This window comes from Felis catus, chromosome B3, assembly GCF_018350175.1.
Source record: "Felis catus isolate Fca126 chromosome B3, F.catus_Fca126_mat1.0, whole genome shotgun sequence".
Lineage (NCBI taxonomy): Eukaryota > Metazoa > Chordata > Mammalia > Carnivora > Felidae > Felis > Felis catus.
Genome location: NC_058373.1, coordinates 138860935 through 138884912, shown reverse-complemented (window position 1 = coordinate 138884912; position 23978 = coordinate 138860935). Strand labels below are relative to the sequence as shown.

The 23978-nt window shown below is 49.2% G+C and overlaps 1 protein-coding gene across 1 annotated transcript in view; it reads right to left on the bottom strand.

Annotated features, from left to right (window-relative positions):
* The window catches only part of AK7 (adenylate kinase 7), a 68674-nt gene that overhangs the window by 5685 nt on the left and 39011 nt on the right, over positions 1 to 23978 (bottom strand). Inside the window, exons 9-17 of the mRNA XM_045060674.1 lie at positions 23070 to 23160; positions 22081 to 22158; positions 20869 to 21018; positions 17961 to 18089; positions 16555 to 16693; positions 10707 to 10835; positions 10266 to 10334; positions 5580 to 5777; positions 1825 to 2045 (exon numbers count right to left, since the gene is read on the bottom strand). Coding sequence (XP_044916609.1) covers positions 1825 to 2045; positions 5580 to 5777; positions 10266 to 10334; positions 10707 to 10835; positions 16555 to 16693; positions 17961 to 18089; positions 20869 to 21018; positions 22081 to 22158; positions 23070 to 23160 — 1204 coding nt within the window. The remainder of the gene's footprint in view (positions 1 to 1824; positions 2046 to 5579; positions 5778 to 10265; positions 10335 to 10706; positions 10836 to 16554; positions 16694 to 17960; positions 18090 to 20868; positions 21019 to 22080; positions 22159 to 23069; positions 23161 to 23978) is intronic.

Sequence of the window (23978 nt, the reverse complement as noted above, 5' to 3'; positions counted from 1 at the left end):
TGTGCGTGAGTGTGAAGGTGTGAGTGTGTGCGTGAGTGTGTGAATGTGACGGTGAGTGCGCACGTGAGTGTGAGAGCAAGTGTGCGCATGTGTAGGTGAGTGTGTGAATGCGTGTGAGGGTGTATGAGTGTGTGAGGGAGTGTGAGAGGGAGTGTGAGTGAGTGGGGGTGTGAGGGTGTGTGTGAGGGCGAGGGTGTGAGGGTATGTGAGCGAGTGAGGCGCGGTGGACGGATCTGAGCGCGGTTTCAGGAGGCCGAACAGGGAGGCCCCGGTGATCTGGGGGGGTCGGGAGGGTGAAGGAGGCCGACCGCCCGGGTCACGTGGCTAAACGGCGCAAAGTCCAACGTCATCCCCAGGCTGGCGCGCGCGCGGCACAGTGTCACACGTTGTCGGGGCTGCGTCTCATCACTACTCCTGGCGACGGCTGGTTTTTATTACCGGTATTATTTACACCAAGCGAAAGACCCCGGGCACCTTCTAAAAATCGGCTCAGGCGGGTTAGCGTCCGACTTCGGCTCAGGTCATGAGCCGTCGGGTCGGGGGTTCGAGCCCCGCGCCGCGCTCTGTGCTGGCAGCTTAGACCCCGCAGGCCGTTTCGCATTCTGCGTCCTTCCCCGTCTCTCTCTCTCTCTCTCTCTCTCTCTCTCTCTCGGTCCCCGCGCCCCACTCGCCCTCTGTCTCTCTCTGTCTCTCGAAAATAAATCAACGTTAGAAAAAACCGTTTAAATGGTCATATGACAAAGCACACAAAAACCAAAAAAACCAACAGCAGAGGGTGTATTTCCAGGACAATGCTCTGGGCGCAGGACTGGAGATGGAGCTGGCCTAAATGGCTTGCCGCCTGCACCCCCAGACGCACACACGCACGCACACTCACACATATACTCGCACACACACACACACACACACACACACATACTCGCTAACAGTCACACACTTGCTCACACACATACTTGCTCACACACACTCGCTCACATACCCTCACACACACACCGTCACACCACCACTCACTCACACTCACTCTCACACTCCCTCACCCACACACCCTCACCCACATTCACACACACACACACACACACACTCGCTCACACACACACTCGCTCACATACCCTCACACACTCACCCTCACACTCACCCTCACACAACTACTCTCACACTCCCTCACGCACACCCTCACACACATTCACACTCACGCACACACTTGTCCTTACACACTCCCTCACCCACACACCCTCATCCACATTCACACACTCACGTACACACACACACCCACACACACTCGCTCATACACACAGTCACACACACACTCGCTCACATACCCTCACATACTCACCCTCACACCACCACTCATTCACACTCTCTCACACTCCCTCACCCACACACCCTCATCCACATTCACACACTCACGTACACACACTCACACACACTCGCTCACACACACACTCGCTCACACTCACAGTCACACACACTCGCTCACACACCCTCATATACTCACCCTCACACACTCACCCTCACACACCCTCACACACTCACCCTCACACACACCCTCACACTACTCACACTCCATCACACACTCAGGCACACCCTCACCCTCACACACATTCACACTCACGCACACACTTGCCCTTACACACGCACACACACCCTCACACACTCACTCTCACACTCCCTCACGCACACCCTCACACACATTCACACTCACGCACACACTTGCCCTTACACACTCACGCACACACCCGCACACACGCACTCACACTCACACACATTCACACACACACTCCCGCCCGCACGCTCACGCACTCAGCCGCACTCAGCCACACTCACCCACTCCTCCCAGCGTGCCATCTTCTCTGCCGTCTCCGCCGCCTCCCGGCGCTCACGTTCCGCTGCCTCCCGGGCCTCCCGGGCCAGCCGCTCCTCCGCGGCCTTCCGCTCCTCTGCCGCCTTTTCTTCGTCCGTCAGGCCGTAATTTCGAGGCTCCCCGATCTCTTTGACGAGCTGCTTGATGGCAGGTCTGTTCTGCGGGTCCTCGAGTTTTCCGACATCTGGAGACACCGGGAGAGAGGAAGGTCGGCGCCCACTTCCGATCCGGGGCCCGCCCGCAACACGTTCCCGAGACGGTATTCGGGAAAATTCCTTGTTGCCCCAAGCGTGCGATGGCGGCCGACCTGAGGGACCGCGCCGGGCTTTTCCGCCCCGGGGCCGGCAGCGGCCGGAATGGCCCGTCTCACTGGTAAGTGTCGGCGTGGGGTCCGGGAGCCACGGCGGGGGGGGGGGGGGGGGGGGGGGAGGGGGGAGAGGTGGGGGGGAGGTGCCCGCTCTGAGTTACAACTGCCCCGAGTTTGGGGTGGGGCGGGGCGGGGTGGGGGGCGGGGGAGGACCGGGCTTCTCCAGAAAGGGTCCCCCGGAAGCCTCCGGGCAGAGACCGGGACGCCGTGGGGTCCCCCCGGAAGGCAGCCGCGCGCTTGCCGGCAGCCGGGCAGGCTTCTCCGCGTTCCCTGTGTGTTGTGCGTCGGAGAACCGAGGATCCTGGGATACAGTTTTCAATTCATAAGAAAAACGAACCATTTCAGTTAGCCCAGCCGAATAGGGAGAAGCCCAAAGTCCAGAATGTCTGACTACTGTTAATCGCAAGACCGGAAAGAAAAAAAAGAAAAAAAAAAAAAAAAAAGCAGCCGCAGCGGCTTTTGGTAAAAGATGAGTTTCTCCACAAAGCCCCCGAATAGTCCGTTCTATACCCGTCTCTTGGGTTTGCCTGGAAGGTACCTGCGTAGGGGGGTGTGCGGCGGACGATTCTGGGCCTGAGCGCCCGCAGGCCTTCCTAGGGCTGAGGACCTTCCTCTCACCCTGGCCCCAGGCACGACCACTGCTGCGCCCCCCTCTTTCCGTTCACGCAGTATGACCTTGACCCAGACTAGAGGCGCCGCCCTGTGCGGCACGGGAGCTGGGGAAGAACGGGCCGATGTATCAGTTGGTGGAAGCAAGCCCCGCCCCCCCCAACAAACAAAAATCAAAACCAAAATAAAACCAAACTCACATATTCCACGAGTGGCCTGAGCTCTGACATTTAGAAGTGTTTCTCCCCGGGGCGCCTGGGAGGCTCAGTCGGTTAAGTGTCCGCTTACGGCTCGGGTTCTGATCTCAGGGTTCGTGAGTTCGAGCCCTGCGGCCCTGAAGCCCTGCTTCAGTCCTTTGGCCCCCTCTCTTTGCCCCTCCCCCCCCTCAAAAATAAGTAAACATTTTTAAAAAGAGTATTTCTCCCAGATTTCTCGAACAGAGTAATTGCAACTTGACGCACTTGAAAGTGCTCTGAAACACTTTTTTTTAAAAAATGCTTATTTATTTATTTTGGGCCGGGGGGGGGGGGGCAGAGAGAGAGGGAGAGAGAAAATCCCAAGCAGGCTCCACACTATCAGCACAAGCCGGATGTGGGGCTCGAACTCACAAACTGTGAGATCATGACCTGAGCCCAAATCCAGTCGGATGCTTAACCCACGGAGCCACCCAGGCGCCCCTGAAACACTTTTGAAGAGGCTGACTTTTTGGAGACTGGTGCTGCCCAAAGCAGTACTTCTGCCCTGACCCTGGACCAGGGGAACTTCGGGGGGGGGGGCACCTGCCCAAACCGGGACCTTGGATTTGCCCTTCTAGGGCTGTGGAGCTAGGCGGGAAAGTCTAGCTCCCAGTGTAATGCGGAAACTCCCAGGCTGTGGGGCAGCCGCAGCTCACCCCGGGGGGCGAGGGAGGAGACATTCTGGTCCAAAGAGCCAGAGAGAAAGAGACTCCAAGGGAGAAGAGGAGTCCAGAGGTGCAGAGAGAGAACGCAGGTGTCGGCCCCCTTCTGGATCCTTCCGAAGCCGGTCTGCATTCCTGACCTTGACACCCTCCCCCACACCCATCCCTAAGATCTATTCCTCCCTTTGCTTTGACGTCATCTCCTGCGGGTCAGGGTGGCGACCAGGCCAAATGTGTGGGCACAGAATGAGACAGGAACGCAGTGACCCGCTCGTCCATTCCTCCCACTCGTTTCTGTCTTTCTCAACATTTCTCCCCCATCCCCCCCCCTCCAGAGTTTTCTGTAAATAACTTTTCGAGCTTTACTGAAAAGATGACAATCACTGTTCAGGTTTTTGAAACGTGCCCACTGTTCCTTCCTGGTTCTCCAACCAAACAGGGTAAACCCTTTTCCGCATCAGTAGGTTCAAACCCTGGGCTTTTACATGTAAAACGTGTGTCCAGTATATACAGACACATCCAGGTGAGGACAAAACCCCATCACTTCCGCGGGTGCAGAACAGATTTTGCAGCTTTATAAACTGTGTTCTCTTTTCATGGCTTCACAGCACATTGTCTTTTGCCTTCGTATTGGTGGTAATAACAAGATTAGTGGCCGCTTGGTGAACTTTCGGGCACACCGGGCACTTCCTGTCTCTGATCTGTCTGTTTGTAACAACTATGAGCCACGGATCAGCTTCCTATTTCACAGGTGAGTAAACGGAAGCAGAGCCAGACCTGATAATCAGCTCTCCTGTCTCATGCTGACATCGTTCCTTAGCTCTATACCGCTCCGTACAGCAGGGTCCACGTGCTGTCCCATCGGGCTCCTGGGGGTGAAGAGAGGCCCTGGGAGACTGACCCACGCGGTCAGCCTGGCCACCAAGCTTCCACCAGGCTAGGGGTTTCTCACCAAACCCAGGGGCAGAAGAAATGTCAACATCCAGGCAACCAGACAGGAAGGTCAGGGGTTCAGCAAGCCAAGGGCAGTGGAAACACCTACGACAGCAGGGATTTGGAGCCAGAAACGATGATGATGATGATGACGAGGTGGATGGCAGGCCCTAGTTAACGGCATGCCTGTGGTGCTATGGGGACAAAACGCTGCCCCAAGGAAGAGGATGGCCCAGAGCAGCCGGCAGCAAATACACATACCTTTGAAGTGTCCTTTAAATGTTTGTTTATTTATTTTGAGAGAGAGACAGAGTGTGTGCCGTGTGAAGGAGGGGAGTGGGCAGAGAGAGAGAGGGAAAGAGAGAATCCCAAGGAGTCTCCCCACTGTGAGCACAGCCCGACACAGGGCTCGAACTCTTGGACTGTGAGATCATGACCTGAGCCGAAACCAAGAGTCAGATGCTTAACTAACCGAGGCACCTGCGGTGAGAGCACAGAGCCTGCTTGGGATTCTCTCCCTCCCTCTCTGCTCCTTCCCTGCTCACACATGCGCAATCTCTCTCTCTCTCTCTCTCTCTCTCTCTCTCTCTCTCTCTCTCTCTCAAAGTAAATAAATAAATAAAAACATTACAAAAATGTTTTTTAGTTTTAAAAAGTGCCGATTCGGTAATCGATTTCATAATATATCCATATGTTTTCATATAACACCTCCCTCTCCTGACCAAATCCGCGAGCGTAAGACTCCCCAGGAGGATGGCCCTGTTTATCCTGTGACTTCCCGGCCCAGGGACATAGCGATGCTCCCCTGTCCTCCCACGGCCCCATGAGAGACAGGCACCGGGGTTGCCCAGGGGTCCTGACCCTTGGTGGTGGTTCTCCGCGTTCCCATTCGCCTGGGGCCCACGTCATACCGATGTGGATCGGGTGGATCTCAATTTCATCAAAGTAGTTGAAGACGGTCTCGTCTTCCGTATTGATGTTGCGGTAGCTGCCCAGAGACCGGAGGAAGCGGTCCTGGCTGTAGTGGGTCCCCGCCACGATGCTCTCGGGAAGGTTCATCACCCGTTCTTTCAGGAACTCATCTGACGCGTCCAGCGCACAAACGAATTCTGGGGAGACAAGGAGCCTCCTGAGTCAACCCAAGGACGAAAGGGCTGAGTGGAGGGCACTGGAGGCTGAGCCAACGCCTCACCGCGGTGTCTGGTGACCAGCCTGGACCGCTCGACAAGATTGGCCTTCTCGCCGCCTCTCTCGAGGACAAATAGATACAAATCCCTGGCATTTCCAGAGACCACCCTACGAGGCCCGACCAGCTGGTCTTTTGTGAGAGCTGTTATTTTCCTATTTCCCCCCCTTCTTCCTTCTTCTTTCTTTCCTTCCTTCTCCTTTTAATAAAAGCAGCCGAAATTGGAAACAGAAAATCTCTAATAATAAATAATAGCAAATCTGATAGCAGAGAGCAGCAAATCTAATCATGGACTAAAAACAAAACCGATGACAAAAAGCAGCAGAATTGGGGGGCGCCTGGGTGGCGCAGTCGGTTAGGCGTCCGACTTCAGCCAGGTCACGATCTCGCGGTCCGTGAGTTCGAGCCCCGCGTCGGGCTCTGGGCTGATGGCTCGGAGCCTGGAGCCTGTTTCCGATTCTGCGTCTCCCTCTCTCTCTGCCCCTCCCCCGTTCATGCTCTGTCTCTCTCTGTCCCAAAAATAAATAAACGTTGAAAAAAAAAATTAAAAAAAAGAGTCTCAGATGCTCAACAGACTGAGCCACCGAGGCACCCTGCTTTGGGATTTTAATTTCCCAAGGATGCAGTTCTTTTCTCGATGCGATCGGCTGGGAAACAATTGGGTCCGCTGCAACACGGCGCTCATCTCATGTTTGAGTTATATTAAGGATGGGGATCATTTCGCCCCCCTGGGATTTTCTTTTAAACTATGAAAACAGCTGTTCCTCCAGCTCCTAGTATAACTTCAGTAGATATTTGTTGAGTGAATGAATGATTCAAATGCATATCAGTGAAATGGACTTTCTAGGTGAGTTACTGTTCTCAGATGTTCTCAACGCGGTCAGAGCACACAGGTGCCCAGATCATTAGCCAGGTGCATTGCCAACAACTCGCTCCCTGTAAGAGCCTGGCAAAGCCTGGAAATGGTTAAATTTGCATCCTAAACTTGTATTGCTGCCCTGTGGGCCAAATCCGGCCCATCACCTGATTTTGTAATGAAAGTTTTGTTGGAACTTTTAAAAAATTAACTAATTGATTCATTGTATTGGTTTGCCGCGTAATAATGCCATTGGCACCTAACTGCATTCTGATAAGGCTTCCCGAGCGAGAGCAAGGTGAGTGTGCTGAGCAGTGGGGCAGCAGAGCCCTTTTGAACATCGTCTGCTTCGTGCGTTAACAGTGAAAAGAAAGGCTGAGGTCTGAGACTGCCACTATTCTGACCGATTTTAATTTAGCTCAGGTGCTCATCTTTGATCATTTGATTTACATTAGTGGCTATATGTTAAAAGAGGTGGCACCCAGGTGGCTCAGTCGGTTAAGCGTCCGATTCTTGGTTTCGGCTTATGTCATGATCTCACACAGTTCGTGAGATCGAACCCCACACTGGGGTCTGTGCTAACAGTGCGGAGTCTGCTTGGGATTCTCTCTCTCCCTCTCTAAATAAATAAATAAACAAACAAACAAATAATAAATAAACAAACTTAAAAATATATTGAAAAAAGGAGAGGAGACAGTTGGACCTCCAAATGCTGGTATAGTACTTAAATCAAAAGTACGTCAATAAATTCACTGGAGGTTGAATCCTGTTAAGCTCCATACGTTAGGCATCTAGATGAAAAGTTAATAATTCTGTTAGTAATGTAAGAATTTTTAAATATGATGCTGTATCTTTTTTCCCAGTGACCGGGAAAAGGAAGATTCCAGTTAATCAAATACCATGAACAGTGAGTGATACACTTGACTACAAACTTTCAAAGAATTTTAGTGTGATGAAATATATTTCCCACAAGATGATTGTTTTTTGTTGTTTTTTTTTTTAGTGAACTCTACACCCAAACTAGGGCTTGAACTCACAACCCTGAGTCCCATACATGCTCTACTGACTTCACCAGGCAGCCACCCCCAGATGGTATTTTTTAAAGTCCTTTCTCTTGTGATGAGTCAGATAGAACTTCAGGATTTTGCAGTGTCTTGAGATAACTGTTCAGAACTTCTGCTGTCCTTGTACTGGCTTCACTGTGGATAGCAAGTAATCGATTTCTGCTTTTGCTTAAGATTGCACTAACAATGTGAATGCAAGCTGGTGCCGCCACTCTGGAAAACAGTTTGGAGGTTCCTCAAAAAACTAAAAATAGAACTACCCTACGACCCAGCAATGGCACTACTAGGCATTTATCCACGGCACACAGGTGTGCTGTTTCAAAGGGACACAGGCACCCCCATGTTTTTAGCAGCACTATCAGCAATAGCCAAAGTATGGAAAGAGCCCAAATGTCCATCGATGGATGAATGGGTAAAGATGTGGTATATATATATATATATATATATATATATATATATATATACACACACACACAATGGAGTATTACTCGGCCATCAAAAAGAATGAAATCTTGCCATTTGCAACTACGTGGATGGAACTGGAGGGTTTTATACTAAGTGAAATTAGTCAGACAAAGACAAATATATGACTTCACTCATATGAGGACTTTAAGAGACAAAACCGATGAACATGAGGGAAGGGAAACAAAAATAATATAAAAACAGGGAGGGGGACAAAACAAGAGACTCATAAATATGGAGAACAAATTGAGGGTTACGGGAGGGGTGGTGGGAGGGGGGATGGGCTAGATGCGGAAGGGGCACTAAGGAATCTACTCCTGAAATCGTTGCACTAGATGCTAACTAATTTGGATGTAAGTTTTAAAAAAATAAAATGAAACAAGTTAAAAATTTTAAAAAGAAAAAAAAAGATTGTGCTAACAAGGAGGTTACTGTGTTTGGCTATCTTGAGTCATATGAAAACCTGTATTTAAAAAAAAAATTTCCAGGGGCGCCTGGGTGGCGCAGTCGGTTGAGCGTCCGACTTCAGCCAGGTCACGATCTCGTGGTCCGGGAGTTCGAGCCCCGCGTCGGGCTCTGGGCTGATGGCTCAGAGCCTGGAGCCTGTTTCCGATTCTGTGTCTCCCTCTCTCTCTGCCCCTCCCCCGTTCATGCTCTGTCTCTCTCTGTCCCAAAAATAAATAAACGTTGAAAAAAAAAATTAAAAAAAAAAAAATTTCCAGGGGCACCTGGGTGGCTCAGCTGGTCAAGCTCTGACTCGATCTCAGCTCAGGTCATAATCTTGTGGTTTATGAGTTCGAGCCCCACGTCGGGCTCCCCACTGTCAACCTGCTTGGGAATCTCTCTCTGCCCCTCCCCAACGCATGCTCTTGCTCCCAAAATGAACATACATTTAAAAAAAAGATAAAAAATAAAAACATGTTTCTATATTCCTCAAGCAGATGCAACTTTAAACATGTCTCCTTCAATGAGGAGATCTGAAAAGATCTGCCCGCAGCAGCTGTGAAATGCAATGATTTACCGAGGAGAGAGAATACCACATTTGACTGGATCACGACAGGTTCAAATGTTTTATCGCCCAAATCAGGCGCGGAGACTTGTATTTATCATGTTTGTTGTTTTCTGCATCTAATGGTGTTTTGACATCTCAGGGAGGCCTTACCGACCTGGAGAGAGACAGCCTCTTTCAGGGCTGGCTAATTCCTAAAGACAGTCAACCGCTTGCTTGGGAGCATGCCGCCATATACATATAAATGGCCACCGCCTTTTTATAACTTTCGCACACGGAGCCACTATTCCCCTTGCCTTAATTCATCCCACAGCCAGGTACCAGGCAACTAGGGAGCAAAACCCATTGGAATTGGCTCAAACTAGCCAATCCTCTAAAAGCAGCTGTTTGCCTGACCCTGCCTCGCCCTTTCCCACGGAAACCCCAATTGAAGCTGTGGCCCAGACATCCCCCTCGCTCCTTCCTGCCTCCTGACCAAGACTGGTGCTTCCCCATGCGACCCAGCGTGGTGAGGCACACCCCCTGCTCTGGGTACTCTTCCTTCAATGGCATTAACCTCTCGTGTCCTTGCTCAACCACCTCCCTGCATTAAAATCCCTAGATACAAATGACACAATTTCCAGAAAGATGGTTTACTGAGAACAGACTAAACATTCCAAATAGATTACATGTTTGACGCATTTGGACTACGTCCAGCAGAGAGAGGGCAGCCCAGTGGTGCATGGTTAAGACTCTTTCACCGGGGGCGCCTGGGTGGCTCAGTCCGTTAAGTGTCCGACTTCAGCTCAGGTCATGATCTCACGGTTCATGAGTTTGACCCCTGTGTTGGGCTCTGTGCTGACAGCTCAGAGCCTGGAGCCTGTTTTGGATTCTGTTGTCTCCCTCTTTCTCTGCCCCTCCCCCACTTGCACGTGTGTGTGTGTGTGTGTGTGTGTGTGTGTGTGTGTGTGTCTCTCTCTCAAAAATAAACATTAAAAAAAATTTTTAATAATTAATAGATAAATAAATAAATAAACTTACCAGGTATGATTAATTTATCAAAGGGCAACATTTTGCCTCTGACTTCTTCTTCTTCCTCCTCATCTTCTTCTAATAAAACAAAATATACATTGTTGTGTTTATTACATATTACTACTATGGACAGCTTGGCAAGAAAATTAAAAATATTTTAACTAGAAGTCACTAATGAAAACTAACCATAAATAGAAAAGTGTGTATTTTAGACATAGTCTGTCTGAATTTTAAATTTTAACGAAGCGACTATTATTATGATATGTTGCAACTTACCTGAATATAAACACTCAAAATAAATGAAGGAGGGGCACTTGGCTGGCTCAGTCTGCAGTGCACGTGGCTCTTGATCTCAGGGTCGTGAGTTCAAGCCCCACATTAGGGGTAGAGTTTATATAAAGTAAGAAAGAAAAGCTCTGAAAAAAAGATACAGGGAACATTCAAACTTACGATTGAATAGGTCTTTAGCTTGATCATAGGTCTCCGGGAACCCATCCAAAATATAACCTTGATTCCTGCAAGGCATAGATTTCAACTTTTCTTTGACAAGTCGAATTACATATTGATCTTCTAGTCGGCCTGGTAAAAAGAAAAAAAATATTACTAGGGGAGTCACATTCTACATGGGGGTTACATTCCAAAGTCATCTCACAAACTGTTGTATAGGGGACGCCTGGGTGGCTCGGTCAGTTAAGCAATGGACTCTTGATTTCGGCTCAGGTCATGATCTCATGTTCATGAGTTCGAGCCCCATGTCAGGCTCTGAGCCTGCTTGGGATTCTCTCTTTCCCTCTCTCCCTGCCTCTCCCCTGCTCGTATTCTCGATCTCTCTCAAGATAAATAAACTTAAAAAAGATTGTTGTGTAGTCAAAGTTCCCTTACAGGTAAAAATAGGTGGTTTTGTATTTTCAACATGATGTGCATTTTAACGCACAATAAAATGGGAGAACCCAATGAGCTTGGCTGCAATACAGAACAGAAGCAAAGGCCATGTCTGCATTTCCCAAATGTTCTTCCGCAGCGACAGCGTGTGGGTGAAGCTGAAGGAGAAGTGGAGACATCCAGAGTGCTCCCACTTGCCAGCAGGGTTCCCTCAATTCTGTTTTGATATTATTCCTTAATACATAGCCTCATAGCCTTGATACATAGTAATAAAGGTTTCTGTTGTGAGATTTAAGTGAGATAGTATCCACGTGTGCTGTTGACACATGACTTATTAATAACAGGTGATCAGTAAATATTTGCTGCACTGGAATAAACATCAAGCTTGGGCTCCTGGCTGGCTCAGTTGGTAGAGAGTGCGACTCTTGATCTTGGGGTTGTGAGTTCGAGCCCCACGTTGGGCATAGAGATTACTTTAAAAATAAATAAATAAAAATAAAAATCAAGTTTGATCTGACTCTTAAAGGCATTATTCTCTTTAAATCTGCAGGATTTAGGAAAGGAAAGAATGCCCTCCCCACCCACCTCTCCAATTGGCATTCCTGACCTTGGCCCCGCTGAACAATTCCCTCTCGAGCCTTGGATGCTGGATTCCTGCGATTGTGATTGCGTGGCGTAGCTGTCCAACAGTTAAAGGACAATTTGATGCAGCTTTACTGCAATATTCGTTTATTATTCTATTGTTAATTATAGAACAGGTACCATTTCTGAGACATGGCCCTGCCCTTATATTGCTTAATGTATGCATTTCAGTACCGTGAGTTTGGCAAGTTTGAGTCATTGATCTCCAAAGCTCTTTCTCCCATACTCTTAGTTTATCAGTGGGTCTACAATATAAAATAGTTTTTGGTCTCTTTTAATCACCATATTAATGACAGTGAAATGATGTAATTAAGACACCCCTTCTTTCTTCTACCTTTCATCGCCGCACGACTCATTAGGCAGTAACTGATTCAAAACTAATTGGGTCTTCCAGAAATTTCAGTGTTAGGGCTGACACCAAAAAAAAAAAAAAAAAAAAAAATCAAAGGCGTTATTTTGCGTAATGAAATTCCTCGAAATGATTTGACATTATCTCCCAGTAAGGTTCACACTGGTGCAAAGAAATAAGGCCAAATAAAAAAATGTCGAGGGACTCAGCAAAATTCAAAGACGAGCTTTATCTGAGCGGTCTATTCCTGGTTTTCAAAGGCTTCGTTGCTCAGGCAGGGGCACATACGTACCTCAGAAACCTGGCTTCAGTCCCCTCCACGCATGCCTGGGTTTACTTCAGGCAGTGAGCCTTGCCATTCATTTCTGTTTGTTTCAGAACCAGGAGTATTCAGTATGCAAGAAGGGACCTCTCGCAGCAGTTTCTGCTAATTGTGGAATGTGAGGACACAAAGGGCCAAGCCCAAGTGCCTCTCTCCAGAGAACTGTTACCTCCTAGAGGTACACCCACGACCTTGGCAGTGTGGAGCTCCTTGTCGGAGGATTATCACTTCCGCTTTGAAAGGAATGAACACAGCCTACTGGACAGCCTTTAAAACACCACCTGCTTTTTTTTTTTTTAATTGTAAGTATCTTTCACATTCACGTAATATTTAAAATGTTCGTATTAATCCATATTCATAACTACTAAAACACGGTTCAAAAATAGATAGCTGCATCCAGGGTTTTAAAGAATCCATGCAGGGGCCCATGGGTGGCTCAGTCGGTTAAGCATCTGACTTTGGCTCAGGTCATGACGGTTCGTGGGTTCGAGTCCCACATTGGGCTCTTTGCTGTCAGCACAGAGACCACTTTGGATCCTCTGTCTCTCTCTCTGCCCCCACCCCCCACTTGTGCTCACTCTCTCTCTCTTTCTCAAAATAAATGTAAAAAAAAAATAATCCAGGGGCGCCTGAGTGGCTCAGTCGGTTAAGCGTCCAACTTCAGCTCAGGTCACGATCTCGCGGTCTGTGAGTTCGAGCCCCGCGTCGGGCTCTGGGCTGACAGCTCAGAGCCTGGAGCCTGTTTCAGATTCTGTGTCTCCCTGTCTCTCTGCCCCTCCCCCATTCATGCTCTGTCTCTCTCTGTCTCAAAAATAAATAAACGTTAAAAAAAAAAATAATCCATGCACGGGATAGACACTAGGAAGTTGACACATTTACAGACATCCTTTCCACCCCACCCCGCCCCCAATATTTATTTTCAAACTCACAGAAAAGCGAAAAGACTAGTCCAGTGATCACCTGGAATCCCACCAACTAGATTCAATAGTCCCACAATGCTTTTGAAATACCCAAAGCAAGCACTAAGAATCTGTAGCCAGTGCATTCTGGTTTAACTAAGCCCCTATTCCGGCTGCACCATCCGGGGCCAACTGGAGTGGAATTAGCAGGACACAGAGGTGACCACTGCAGGACTGAAATTTGCCTCACGGGAATCGTTAGAATCGCATAATAACAAATTAGGTCATGTAAGGGAAGAGTCAGCTAACCTCTGTGCCCTTGCTCGTGCTGGGAAATTTCTATGTAGGTCTGTGCAATGAGCTCAAAGGTCTTGTTTTGTCCAAACATAATCAAGGTCCATGTCCCAGTTTCAGCTAAATATGAATAGGAAGGATTCGGGGACACACTTCAGGAAGGGAAAAAAACGAACAAACAAACAGACACCAAAAACACCTTCCTAAGGTCAAAGAGGATTGAATGAACTATTCCAGTCTTGTAGGAAGTGAGTAGGTGGCTGGCTAAAGACCACGTCCTCTGCTGCCTTCCAGTGCCCCTCTACACAGAGGCCACTGACCCAGCTTGGCCTCTCTTGACATCTGGGGAAAGAACTGAGTCCCCGCCAAGGACAGGCCCTTGAGCAATGCACTGACTGTTCTCAGCTCCTCCCTGACATTCTTGCTGGGCGGGGTCTCCCCCCTGGGCATGAAGAGAACCCAGTCGGTACCTCCCCCCCATCCTGTTACACATTTTGGCTACGATTTTTGGGTTCTTGCAAAGACCAATTCATAAGTCTCTGTCCGATAAGTATTGTCTAGGGTCTGTCGCATCCCGTTAGCCCGGATCCTCCCTCCCCTCGTGGGGTGGCGCTGTTCACTGCTCCCAGTGCCCTGCTCCGGCCTTACACCCCAGGCTTACAGTGCATGTGCACGTGGTCACGTACCCCTGTAGATCCTATAAATCCCAGCCCTCCACCCTCTAATGTGCCTTGCCAGATTTCCTTCCGCGGGTATCCTCACAACGGAACGTCTTAGTTCGGGTTGTTTCCTCTCTCCCAAGTGGTGGGCACCAGGATGTCGGTAAGTCTCTCTAACACCAGCATGTTGACTCCCAAGCGTCTCACCGGCGAGGAAGGGGCAGTGTTTTCTCTCAAAGTATCAAACTGGGCTCTCCGTGTGCCTTCCTTTTCCTCCGGGACAGCCCTGGGATTCTAAATTCCATTTCCTCCCGGTCTGGCTGACACCAAAGCAGAAACCAACGCACAGATAATCAGCTACCTGCGCTAAGTGGGCATCCAGTGTGTGTACATAAGACCACGTTCTCCACGCCTTAAAAAAAACAGACTTGAGTGGCCTGGGAGAAGGGGAGGAGGGAGAGGGGTACTCTGACTTCAGAGGAAGGTGTGGACGGACTAGAATCCTTGAAGAGGAGTGTCTGGGGAGAGGACCCCCCTGCAGGGGCAAAAGGGGGTGCCGGAAGACCAGAGGTGGGGAGGCCAGTCAAGAGAGGTGCCCCAAGGGATGCAGTGGGCGGTCCTCGGTGGGAGGGTCTGGGAAGGGCAACCCTAGGAAGGAGCTGTCTGTCACCAGGGGCTGACGCCTCCGTCCTTCTTCCCTGCTTCCCACCTGCCGGGCCCAACCCCAACCCGGGAGGATCAGACCAGCAAGATGAGAGCAGGAGGTAAGAGGAAAGAAGCCAAATGTGCTTGAGAGGTGGTGAGGGGAGAAACTCTGTTGGGTAAGCGCCCAATGGCCACACATTGGACTGGTCTATAAATGATACCAGTAAAACCAGTCTGATGGAAGATCGTGACCATCAATGTATGAAAATGAAACGGTTCTGGTTTCCAGATAACTTCTACAGGTTGCTTTTCTGCCAAATAGCTAAGTCCCTTGGAGATGTCCACGTTCAAAACCCAGCTTGCAGTTGTTTGATCAGGATGGGCTTCTTAAAGCATGAAAACCCAGAAACTCTACCTATTTATTATCGAGGAGTTGCAATGGACCCAGCCTGAAACTCTGTCCAGGGGTGACGAAAGAATGAGTCCAGAATTTGAGTTCAAAGTGACGGTTTACCACGATCGGCTTGTTCAGCAAATTGCTTAAGGTTACCAAGAGGGTAAGGATAGTTTTCCATGTATTTGTATTTCTTCCTGCATGAATTATGGCTCCACATTATTCATCCATTTTGTTCTATTAAAGAGTTAATGATTTTCTTATTGGCTTGCCTGAGCATTTTATATATTAAGGATATTAAGCCTTTATCATATTAGTGGCAAATATACTTTCCTTGTTTGTCCTTTGCTTTTTTTTTTAAATGTTTACTTATTTTTGAAAGAGTGAGTGCACAAGCAGGAGAGAGGCAGAAAGAGAAGGAGATGGAGAATCCGAAGCAGGGTCCACGCTGTCGGTGCAAAGCCCTATTGAGGGCTCAAACCCACGAACCCAAGATCATAACGTGAGCTGAAGTCGCATGCTCAACGGACTGAGCCACCTAGGTGTCCCTGTCCTTTGCCTTTTAATCATTTTTTTTAAAGTTGTATTTATTTAATCTCTACACCCAACGTGGGGCTCAAACTCACGATCCCGAGATCAAGAGTCACACACTTTTCTGAATTAGCTGGTCAGGCGCCCCTGTCCTTTGCCTTTTAATTAATGACTTTTGATGTTTATAAAATATTTATGACTATCCATTTGATCTCATCATCATCATCATCATCATCATCATCATCATCTTAGGTAGTTCTTTCCCATCCTGTGATCACAGAGTCACCAAAATGTTAATGGTGATTTTTGGGGCGCCTGGGTGGCTTAGTTGGTTGGGCGTCCGACTTCGGCTCAGGTCACGGGCTCACCGCTCGTGAGTTCAAGCCCTGCATCAGGCTCTGTGCTGATGGCTCAGAGCCCGGAGCCTGCTTGGGATTCTGTGTCTCCCTCTCTCTCTGCCCCTCCTCTGCTCATACTCTCTTTCTCTCAAAAATAAACAAACGTTAAAAAAAAATTTTAATGTTAATGGTTATTTTTCCCTCCAGGGGTGGGGTAATATTATGAATGAGATTTCTTTGTTGTCATGTTTTCCGTACTCTGCTTTTAATAGCAAGCAGGCAGTCTTTTCTCACAAGGAAACAAAACTTGTCACCACGAGCAGTGCCGTGAGGTGCGCGATACCTGCGTTCTGCTCCATGCTTTCCTTGATGCCATCCAAGAGCTCCTGAGCTTCATCCACGTTCTCCTCCTCCTCCTCCTCCTCCTCCTCTTCGCCTTCTTCCTCTTCCTCCTCTTCATCCTTAGGCGTGACGATCGTCTCCTACAGACCACAGGGATATTCGGGTCGGAGGACGCCCTCCACGGACCCGCTGCTCACAAACCATCTGACAGGTGGTCCTGGAAAAGACTGGTGCCCAAGTAGGGACCACGCCCACCCACAGCCGTCATGCAGGAAGTTGGGATGCATGTGTCTACAGAGGGGGGTGAGAGCCTTGAGGTTTCTCTCACTCTGTTTTAGGAGAAGAATCTATTTCTGTGTTAATGCCAGAACCGCTTAAGCGTCAACACTTCCCTCCGTATCAGGTTGTATCTTACTTTCAGGAAACACATTTCGTAGAAATCAAGACTTTTAGTAATCGTTTAAGGAGATATGTCATAGCATCAACCATTTCCAATAAAACGATGAAAAGCAGTTAGTTGGCGGTGGGGGAGGTGGGATAAACAGGCAGAGCACAGAGGATTTTTAGGGCACCGGTAAACACATGTCATTATACGTCTGTTCAGACCCACAGGGTGTGCAACACCGAGGGCAAACCCTAAAGTCAACAGTGGACATTGGGTAGTGATGAGGTGTTAACACAAGTTCATCAGCTGTGACTAATGGAATCACTCTGGTGGGGATGTTGGTAATGGGGAGGGGGAGGCTATACGTGTAAGAGGGAGGGGATATATGGAAAATCTAAGGGGCGCCTGATGGCTTAGTTGGTTGAGCATCCGACTCTTGATTTTGGCTCAGGTCATGATCCCAGGGTCGTGGGACCGAGCCCTGTGTCAGGCTCTGTGCTGAGTGTAGAGCCTGCCTAGGATTCTCTCTCTCTCTCTCTCTCTCTCTCTCTCTCTCTCTCTCTCTCTCTCTCTCTCTCCCCCCTTCCCTCTCTCTCCCCCTCCCCCACTTATGCTCTCTCTCATAAAATAAATAAATAAACATGAAAAAAAACTGCTCTAATAGTCCTTTTTTTAAGAGCAGTTAATGAATAAATAGTCTGGTAATACTCTGGGAAACATACATCAAGCATAAGAAAACCTAAATATGTTCTAGTCAACAGAGAAAATACAAGATATATTTTTAAGCAACAGCTGGCGACAGACTGAATTTCAAGGGCAACCCCATGAAAGAAGCTTCTATCTCACAGAGGAAAGTCCCGTGGGATTCTGCGCTTTCATAACTGGGGCCAACAACAAAATCCAATTGAAATAACAAATCTTACCGTAGGATGCCACGTAAAATTAGTGGCTTCCTTATTACGAGATGAAGGGAAGCATTTTTAAGATATGAAAATTCCCAGTGAAGTAGTTAGAAACGTTACCAGTCTTGCTATGGCTTCAGAAATGACATCCTTCAATTTAATGTGATGCAGTTTGTAGTGTTTAGACAAGGCTTCAGCGATACTAGATTTTCCCACAGCGGGGGGACCGAGAATGCAAATCTTGATCGGCTGAAAAAGGAGAATAAGGATCACACAGTCAGCTTTGGACGATCCGTGGCTAGACGGGAGTGGTTCTTTGGTTTTTAATTTTGGGGGGGGGGGTGCCTTTTTTTGAACGTCTCTGGATCCTGCAGGCTAACTCTTCTTTGGCGAGACTCCAGAGTCACTCCCTCCACTGCTGGCCTTGTGGTCAGCGCTACATCATCCTGACGGCTCTGCTCTCTGATGGGAGTGGCCGTTCATGCTAATTCATTCAGCGGGTGTTTAGTGAGCAACTACTATGTGACCAACATGGGGGACACGGCGCTCAACAAAGATGTACTCAGGAACACCTCAAAATTATTAAAGAACAAAGTACTTGAGCGTCACAGGCTACCATATTACTCATTAAAGACAACAAAGACTGGGGCGCCTGCGGGGGGGGGGGGGTCAGTGGGTTAAATGTCTGCCTCTTGATTTCAGCTCAGGTCACGGTCTCATGGTTTGTGACTTCGAGCCCCACATCGGGCTCTGTGCTGACAACGCAGGGCCTGCTTGGCCTTCTCTCTCTCTCCCTCTCCCAAAATAAATAAAATTTTTTTTAAAAAAGACAACAAAGAAAGAGAATTTTTGGTCTAATGTATGGGTGCTTAGTTTATCGCCTCATGAGTACTGTCTCTGGACTGGCTTGGTCTCTAAGTATCCTTTACTTTTTAACACAGTTAACTTATTCTAGTTTTTAAAAAACATGCTCATTTGGGGGGGAAAAAGAAGCCTTACAATTTCTGCTGCTGAAACTTGCTCGAATATGCTACAGAAGCTGTGTGACATTCATAACCAGTGAGTAAATGTTTATTTGCAACAGAAGTCGAAATATCAGCGGCAGTCGTTTCTTCCGAAATGGTCCAAACAACACTCGTGCAACCGAGGCTTCATGTTTTGTGAGGCGATTAGTAACCAAAGTCAGGCTGATGGGGAGCATTTTCAGCGGCAGAGCGTCCGTGTGCTTAAAGGTTTTGTAATTGCAGCCACAAAATTGGCCACGGTTATTATACCATCATATTATGCGACCACTCGACAGGCAAGAAGGCCAAGTCTGTTAGGACGGAGGTGGCGACCAAGACAGCGGGCGGCGGAGGGGCAGGGGTCCCAGGGAGCGACTGGAGCTGAGTCTTGCTGGGCAGGGCTGCTCCCCTGGGTGGGTCTGAGGTCTAGCTGTCAACGGAGCGTGTTAACGTGTTGTCCACCCGCCAGCGGCAGAGCTCCTGGGGAAGGCGCACCTCCTCCGGGCGAAAAACCAGACCGGCAGCTTATTCGTTTAATAATGAGACGTATGGCTGCCACCGAACTCAGAACTCCAAGTACACGTGTCTGGGGCATTTGCTCCCTCGGAGCAGAGAGGCACGGAGGGCCGTTGATGAGCAGCGTTTGAAGCATGAAGAGTTAGGTGAATGAGCTACTTCATGGCATCTGGTCCCGGGGGCTTGAGGCACCTGTCCGCAGCAGGGACAACTTTGCCTTGCGAAAGGGACTGGAATCACGGGAGCCTTTGGCTTAAGACTCCACCTTTTGGGGGCGCCTGGGTGGCACAGTCGGTTAAGCGTCCGACTTCAGCCAGGTCACGATCTCGCGGTCCGGGAGTTTGAGCCCCGCGTCAGGCTCTGGGCTGATGGCTCAGAGCCTGGAGCCTGTTTCCGATTCTGTGTCTCCCTCTCTCTCTGCCCCTCCCCCGTTCATGCTCTGTCTCTCTCTGTCCCCAAAATAAATAAACGTTGAAAAAAAAATTAAAAAAAAAAAAAAGACTCCACCTTTTGGGATGTCACTGGCCTGCCACGGTCTAGGCTACCCTCCGTAGTTTCCTGCGCCACGCGGACCAACGCCCCCAGGGACGGCTAGACGGTTCAAGTGTTGGATACGCTTAGTCCCTCTATCCCGTTCCGTCCAGTCTTGCTGATCGGGAACCATGTGATCTCTTCAAGGCATCTTGTCCTACCTCTACTCTGACTGCGTTGTTTTACCTTTGACCCAGAGAATGACACGAGTTTAACGATTTGAGCTGGGTTCTTGGGTGCCTCAGGATAGGCTCCGAGTACAGCCGCCCTGCGTATCTCACATGCTTAACAGGATTGTCGTTTCTTCCGCTAAGACGCACATCTTCTACGTACTCTTAACTGGGCATGCTTGTCAGGAGAAGGTGGTTCTTCGGATACAATGGGGATACCATTCTTGCTTTTCTGGAGTGTTCCCACCCTCAGGGGTAACTATGGGTATGATGGCACCCGCTCCTCCTGTGCTACCCTACAGTTTTCACAACACGTTCTCATGTATTACCCACTATCGTCTTTGGGATGCTTCCCTGGCATAAATCCAAGGATCCGGGCAAGGGCTACGGACGCCCGATTTCGGGGAGGGTGGTGTGGAGATGCCACCGTTAGGCCATTCTAGCTAAGTTTGCATCCTAGCTAGTTTGAATCTCTGACTAGCTGTGTGACGTTGAAGAAATGCTTAAAGTCTCTGAGCCTCAGTTTCCTCATCTGTAATGTGGAGATAAGAATATCTACCTTGAGGGGCGCCTGGGTGGCTCAGTCGATTGGGCATCCGACTTCGGCTCAGGTCACGATCTCACGGTCCGTGAGTTCGAGCCCCGCGTCGGGCTCTGGGCTGATGGCTCGGAGCCTGGAGCCTGTTTCCGATTCTGTGTCTCCCTTTCTCTCTGCCCCTCCCCCGTTCATGCTCTCTCTCTTTCTCAAAATCAAATAAACATTAAAAAAAAAAAAAAGAAGTTGGAACAGGAAATTGTTATAGTTACCAATAATCCTCTGCTTTGCTTGTACTCTTTGAGGATATTGCTGATATTTTCCACAAATCCCGTTTGGGCAAGCCATCGAATGTTAAAATTCTCCTTCACAAAAAGGGCTTCCATTCTCAGGTTGACCAGTAAATGATCAAGACACTCTTGCTACAGGATAAAGGAATATTAGAGATTTGTCCTTTTCTTTGCCTTTCATTTTGACAGTCATAACAGGCCCAAATCACTGTCATCACAGGAAAAATATGACATTCACAAAACCTGGATGTCAATCAATGGTGGCCCTCGGTGTGGACAGAGCGCCCTCTGTGGCCCTCCGTGGCACTTCTAAACTCTTCCCGGGTCTGCCCTCAGGGACAGGCAGCATCCTGGCTCTTAGTCTAGCAGCTCAAAGAAGTAGAGAGATACTGGAAGCCCCAGGAAAAGGTTTCTTTTTTTTTTCCCCGCACCAATTGTAATTGGATCCATTCTTTGAACAGTGCAATCCCATGGCTTGAGATCCGAAAGAACAAATGTAGAGGAAAGCACTCCCTTTGACCCCCATCCCCACCCACCCAGCTCTGCTCCCCAGAGGCCACCAGAGATACCAGCCCCTTCGGAAACATTCTCGAATGTAGTGTTTTGATGCAATTTATTCCTAAAACGAAGTATATCCTAGAGCAAGCTCCAAGAGCACACCGCTGACTAAGGATGTGTAGGTTTTTGTGGTGACGGGATCAGAAATCCCAGGTTCCTGTGTGAATTGCACAAAGAGACCAGAGCAAAAAGACAGTCGGCGTCTGTAAAGCATTTATGGATCAGATTTCTCAAATACATTTTCTGACCAGGACCTCTGAGGGTTTTTCGGAAAAGAAGAGAAAGGGAAGTTGCTTTGGGGTGCACTGTTGGGCTGTGCAGGAGGGGCAAAGGGGAAACGGAAGTCAGGCGTTCTGACTCCAAATCCCCCGAGAACCGATGCATTTTGGAAAAGACTCTCTTGGGGCGCCTGGGTGGCGCAGTCGGTTAAACGTCCGACTTCAGCCAGGTCACGATCTCGTGGTCCGTGAGTTCGAGCCCCGCGTCAGGCTCTGGGCTGATGGCTCGGAGCCTGGAGCCTGTTTCCGATTCTGTGTCTCCCTCTCTCTCTGCCCCTCCCCTGTTCATGCTCTGTCTCTCTCTGTTCCAAAAATAAAAAATAAAAAAAAGTTGGAAAAGACTCTCTTCAGTACTTACTGTTAAGTCCTTGGTTAGAAAAGCATTTTCTTTGGGGAGTCTCTGGATTTTCCCAGGGCCAGTATTTTTACTGATGCACTGTTAGAGAAAAACAGGGATATTATTTGGCTTGCCTGTAAGATTTTGATATAAAATTTCTCAAATGAATGTAAACATAAGTGAATATATATGTATACGTGTGTGTGTGTGTGTGTGTGTGTGTGTGTGTATATATATATATTTTTTTTTTTTGCAAAGCAGAGGGGAGCGCACTGAGGGTATTCATTGATTCATTTGTTAACAAATTTTTAAGTATTCAACGTTCACCACTACAGGCCAGGGACTGGAGACAGAGGTGAGTAAGGCCGGATCCCTGCTCTCAAGGGGCTCTCAGTCTGTGGGCGGCAGGGGGCGGGGGGGGGGGTGGCAAACATGTACACAGAAGATTATGTGGGAAGTCTGCAGTTGGAGGAGGGGATGCTGGGAAAAGAGGTGCCTGGCCAGTTGGGGGAGGTGGGAAGGAGGCAGGGAGGGTGCAGAGGAGGAGATCTGAGCTGAATGTTAAAGATGAGCAGGGGGTGGTTGGAGGAAGGCCACACTCACTGTGCTAGCTGGGCTCTAGGTTGACAAGCGGCCTGGCTTGGAGAGGGGAACCCCTGCCCGCCCCAGACCCAGGGCCTCTGGAAGCTGCCAGTAGGTTTGAGGAACCCGACCGTGTCAGTACTTTGGGGCAAGTGTCCCCAGAAACATTTTAGTGACCCTGTGTGTGATTCGTGTGTGTCTTGTCCCCACAGTGGCCTCTCCTACTTTCTTCCGTGCAGACTGGAGAGAGGCCATCTTGATGGTAAATTTCCCAGCACACACACAGCAAATGCAGATAGTGACTCTGGTTTTGAGGCTCTTCCGTTTGGGGAGCCCCAGTCTTGCCGGCGCACCCGATTCCATGGCTATACGTCAGGGGGTGAGACAATTTAAGAAATGCCGTCAAATATGGGATGAAACAGCTGTACCTTGACCAAGTCTTCCAGGGTGTGAATGGACTCGTCCACAGCAACCAGGTAGTGAAGCTTTGGCACGTGGTCTATTATGTTTTGAATCACTCTGCCGCCCACCAGGAGAAGCCATCGCCAGAGGGGAGGAAGCAAAAGAGATGTGGTCAAGTAGGGTTCACCGACCACCGCCGCCATGGGCCAGCCAGCATCTCCCTCCATGGCTAATGTGGTCGGCTGGGGGCGGTGGGAGGGAGGGATGGCAGTCTCTACGGACGGGGAAGCGGGTAAAGTCCAGTGACACTCCCGGGGCTGAAGAACCGCTGGGAAAGTAGAAAGGCCAGGAGTTGAGGGGCCATCCGTCTGCCTCCAGACTCTCCCAGTGCGCAACAAAGGGCACCTGACGACTGGCAGGACTTCAGTTTGTGAAGTCTGCTCACCCAGGGGCTCCTGGGAGTCTCTCAAGTGCTCCGGAGAGGGGGTTTCACAAAGTCAGACACAGATTCAGAGAAGCCGTGGCTGTCTTTGGGGAACTGCATGGCGCTAAGAGGCAGGTCAGGGGCTAAGAGTTCCTGCCCTGGGTCAGTCACGATTGCCAACATCCAAGGGCCCGCCTCTGGGCGAAGGCTGTGCCGTGGGCTTTCTGGGTGTTCCCTCCCTGACTTCTCACAAGTCTACCAGGCGGGTACCGTTGCTATCCCCATCTTATTATTTTTTCTTTTTTTTTTCTTTTTTTTTTTTTTTTGTTTTTTAACGTTTATTTATTTTTGAGACAGAGAGAGACAGAGCATGAACAGGGGAGGGTCAGAGAGAGAAAGGGAGACACAGAACCGGAAACAGGCTCCAGGTTCTGAGCCATCAGCACAGAGCCTGATGCGGGGCTTGAACTCACGAACCGTGATATCATGACCTGAGCCAAAGTCAGACGCT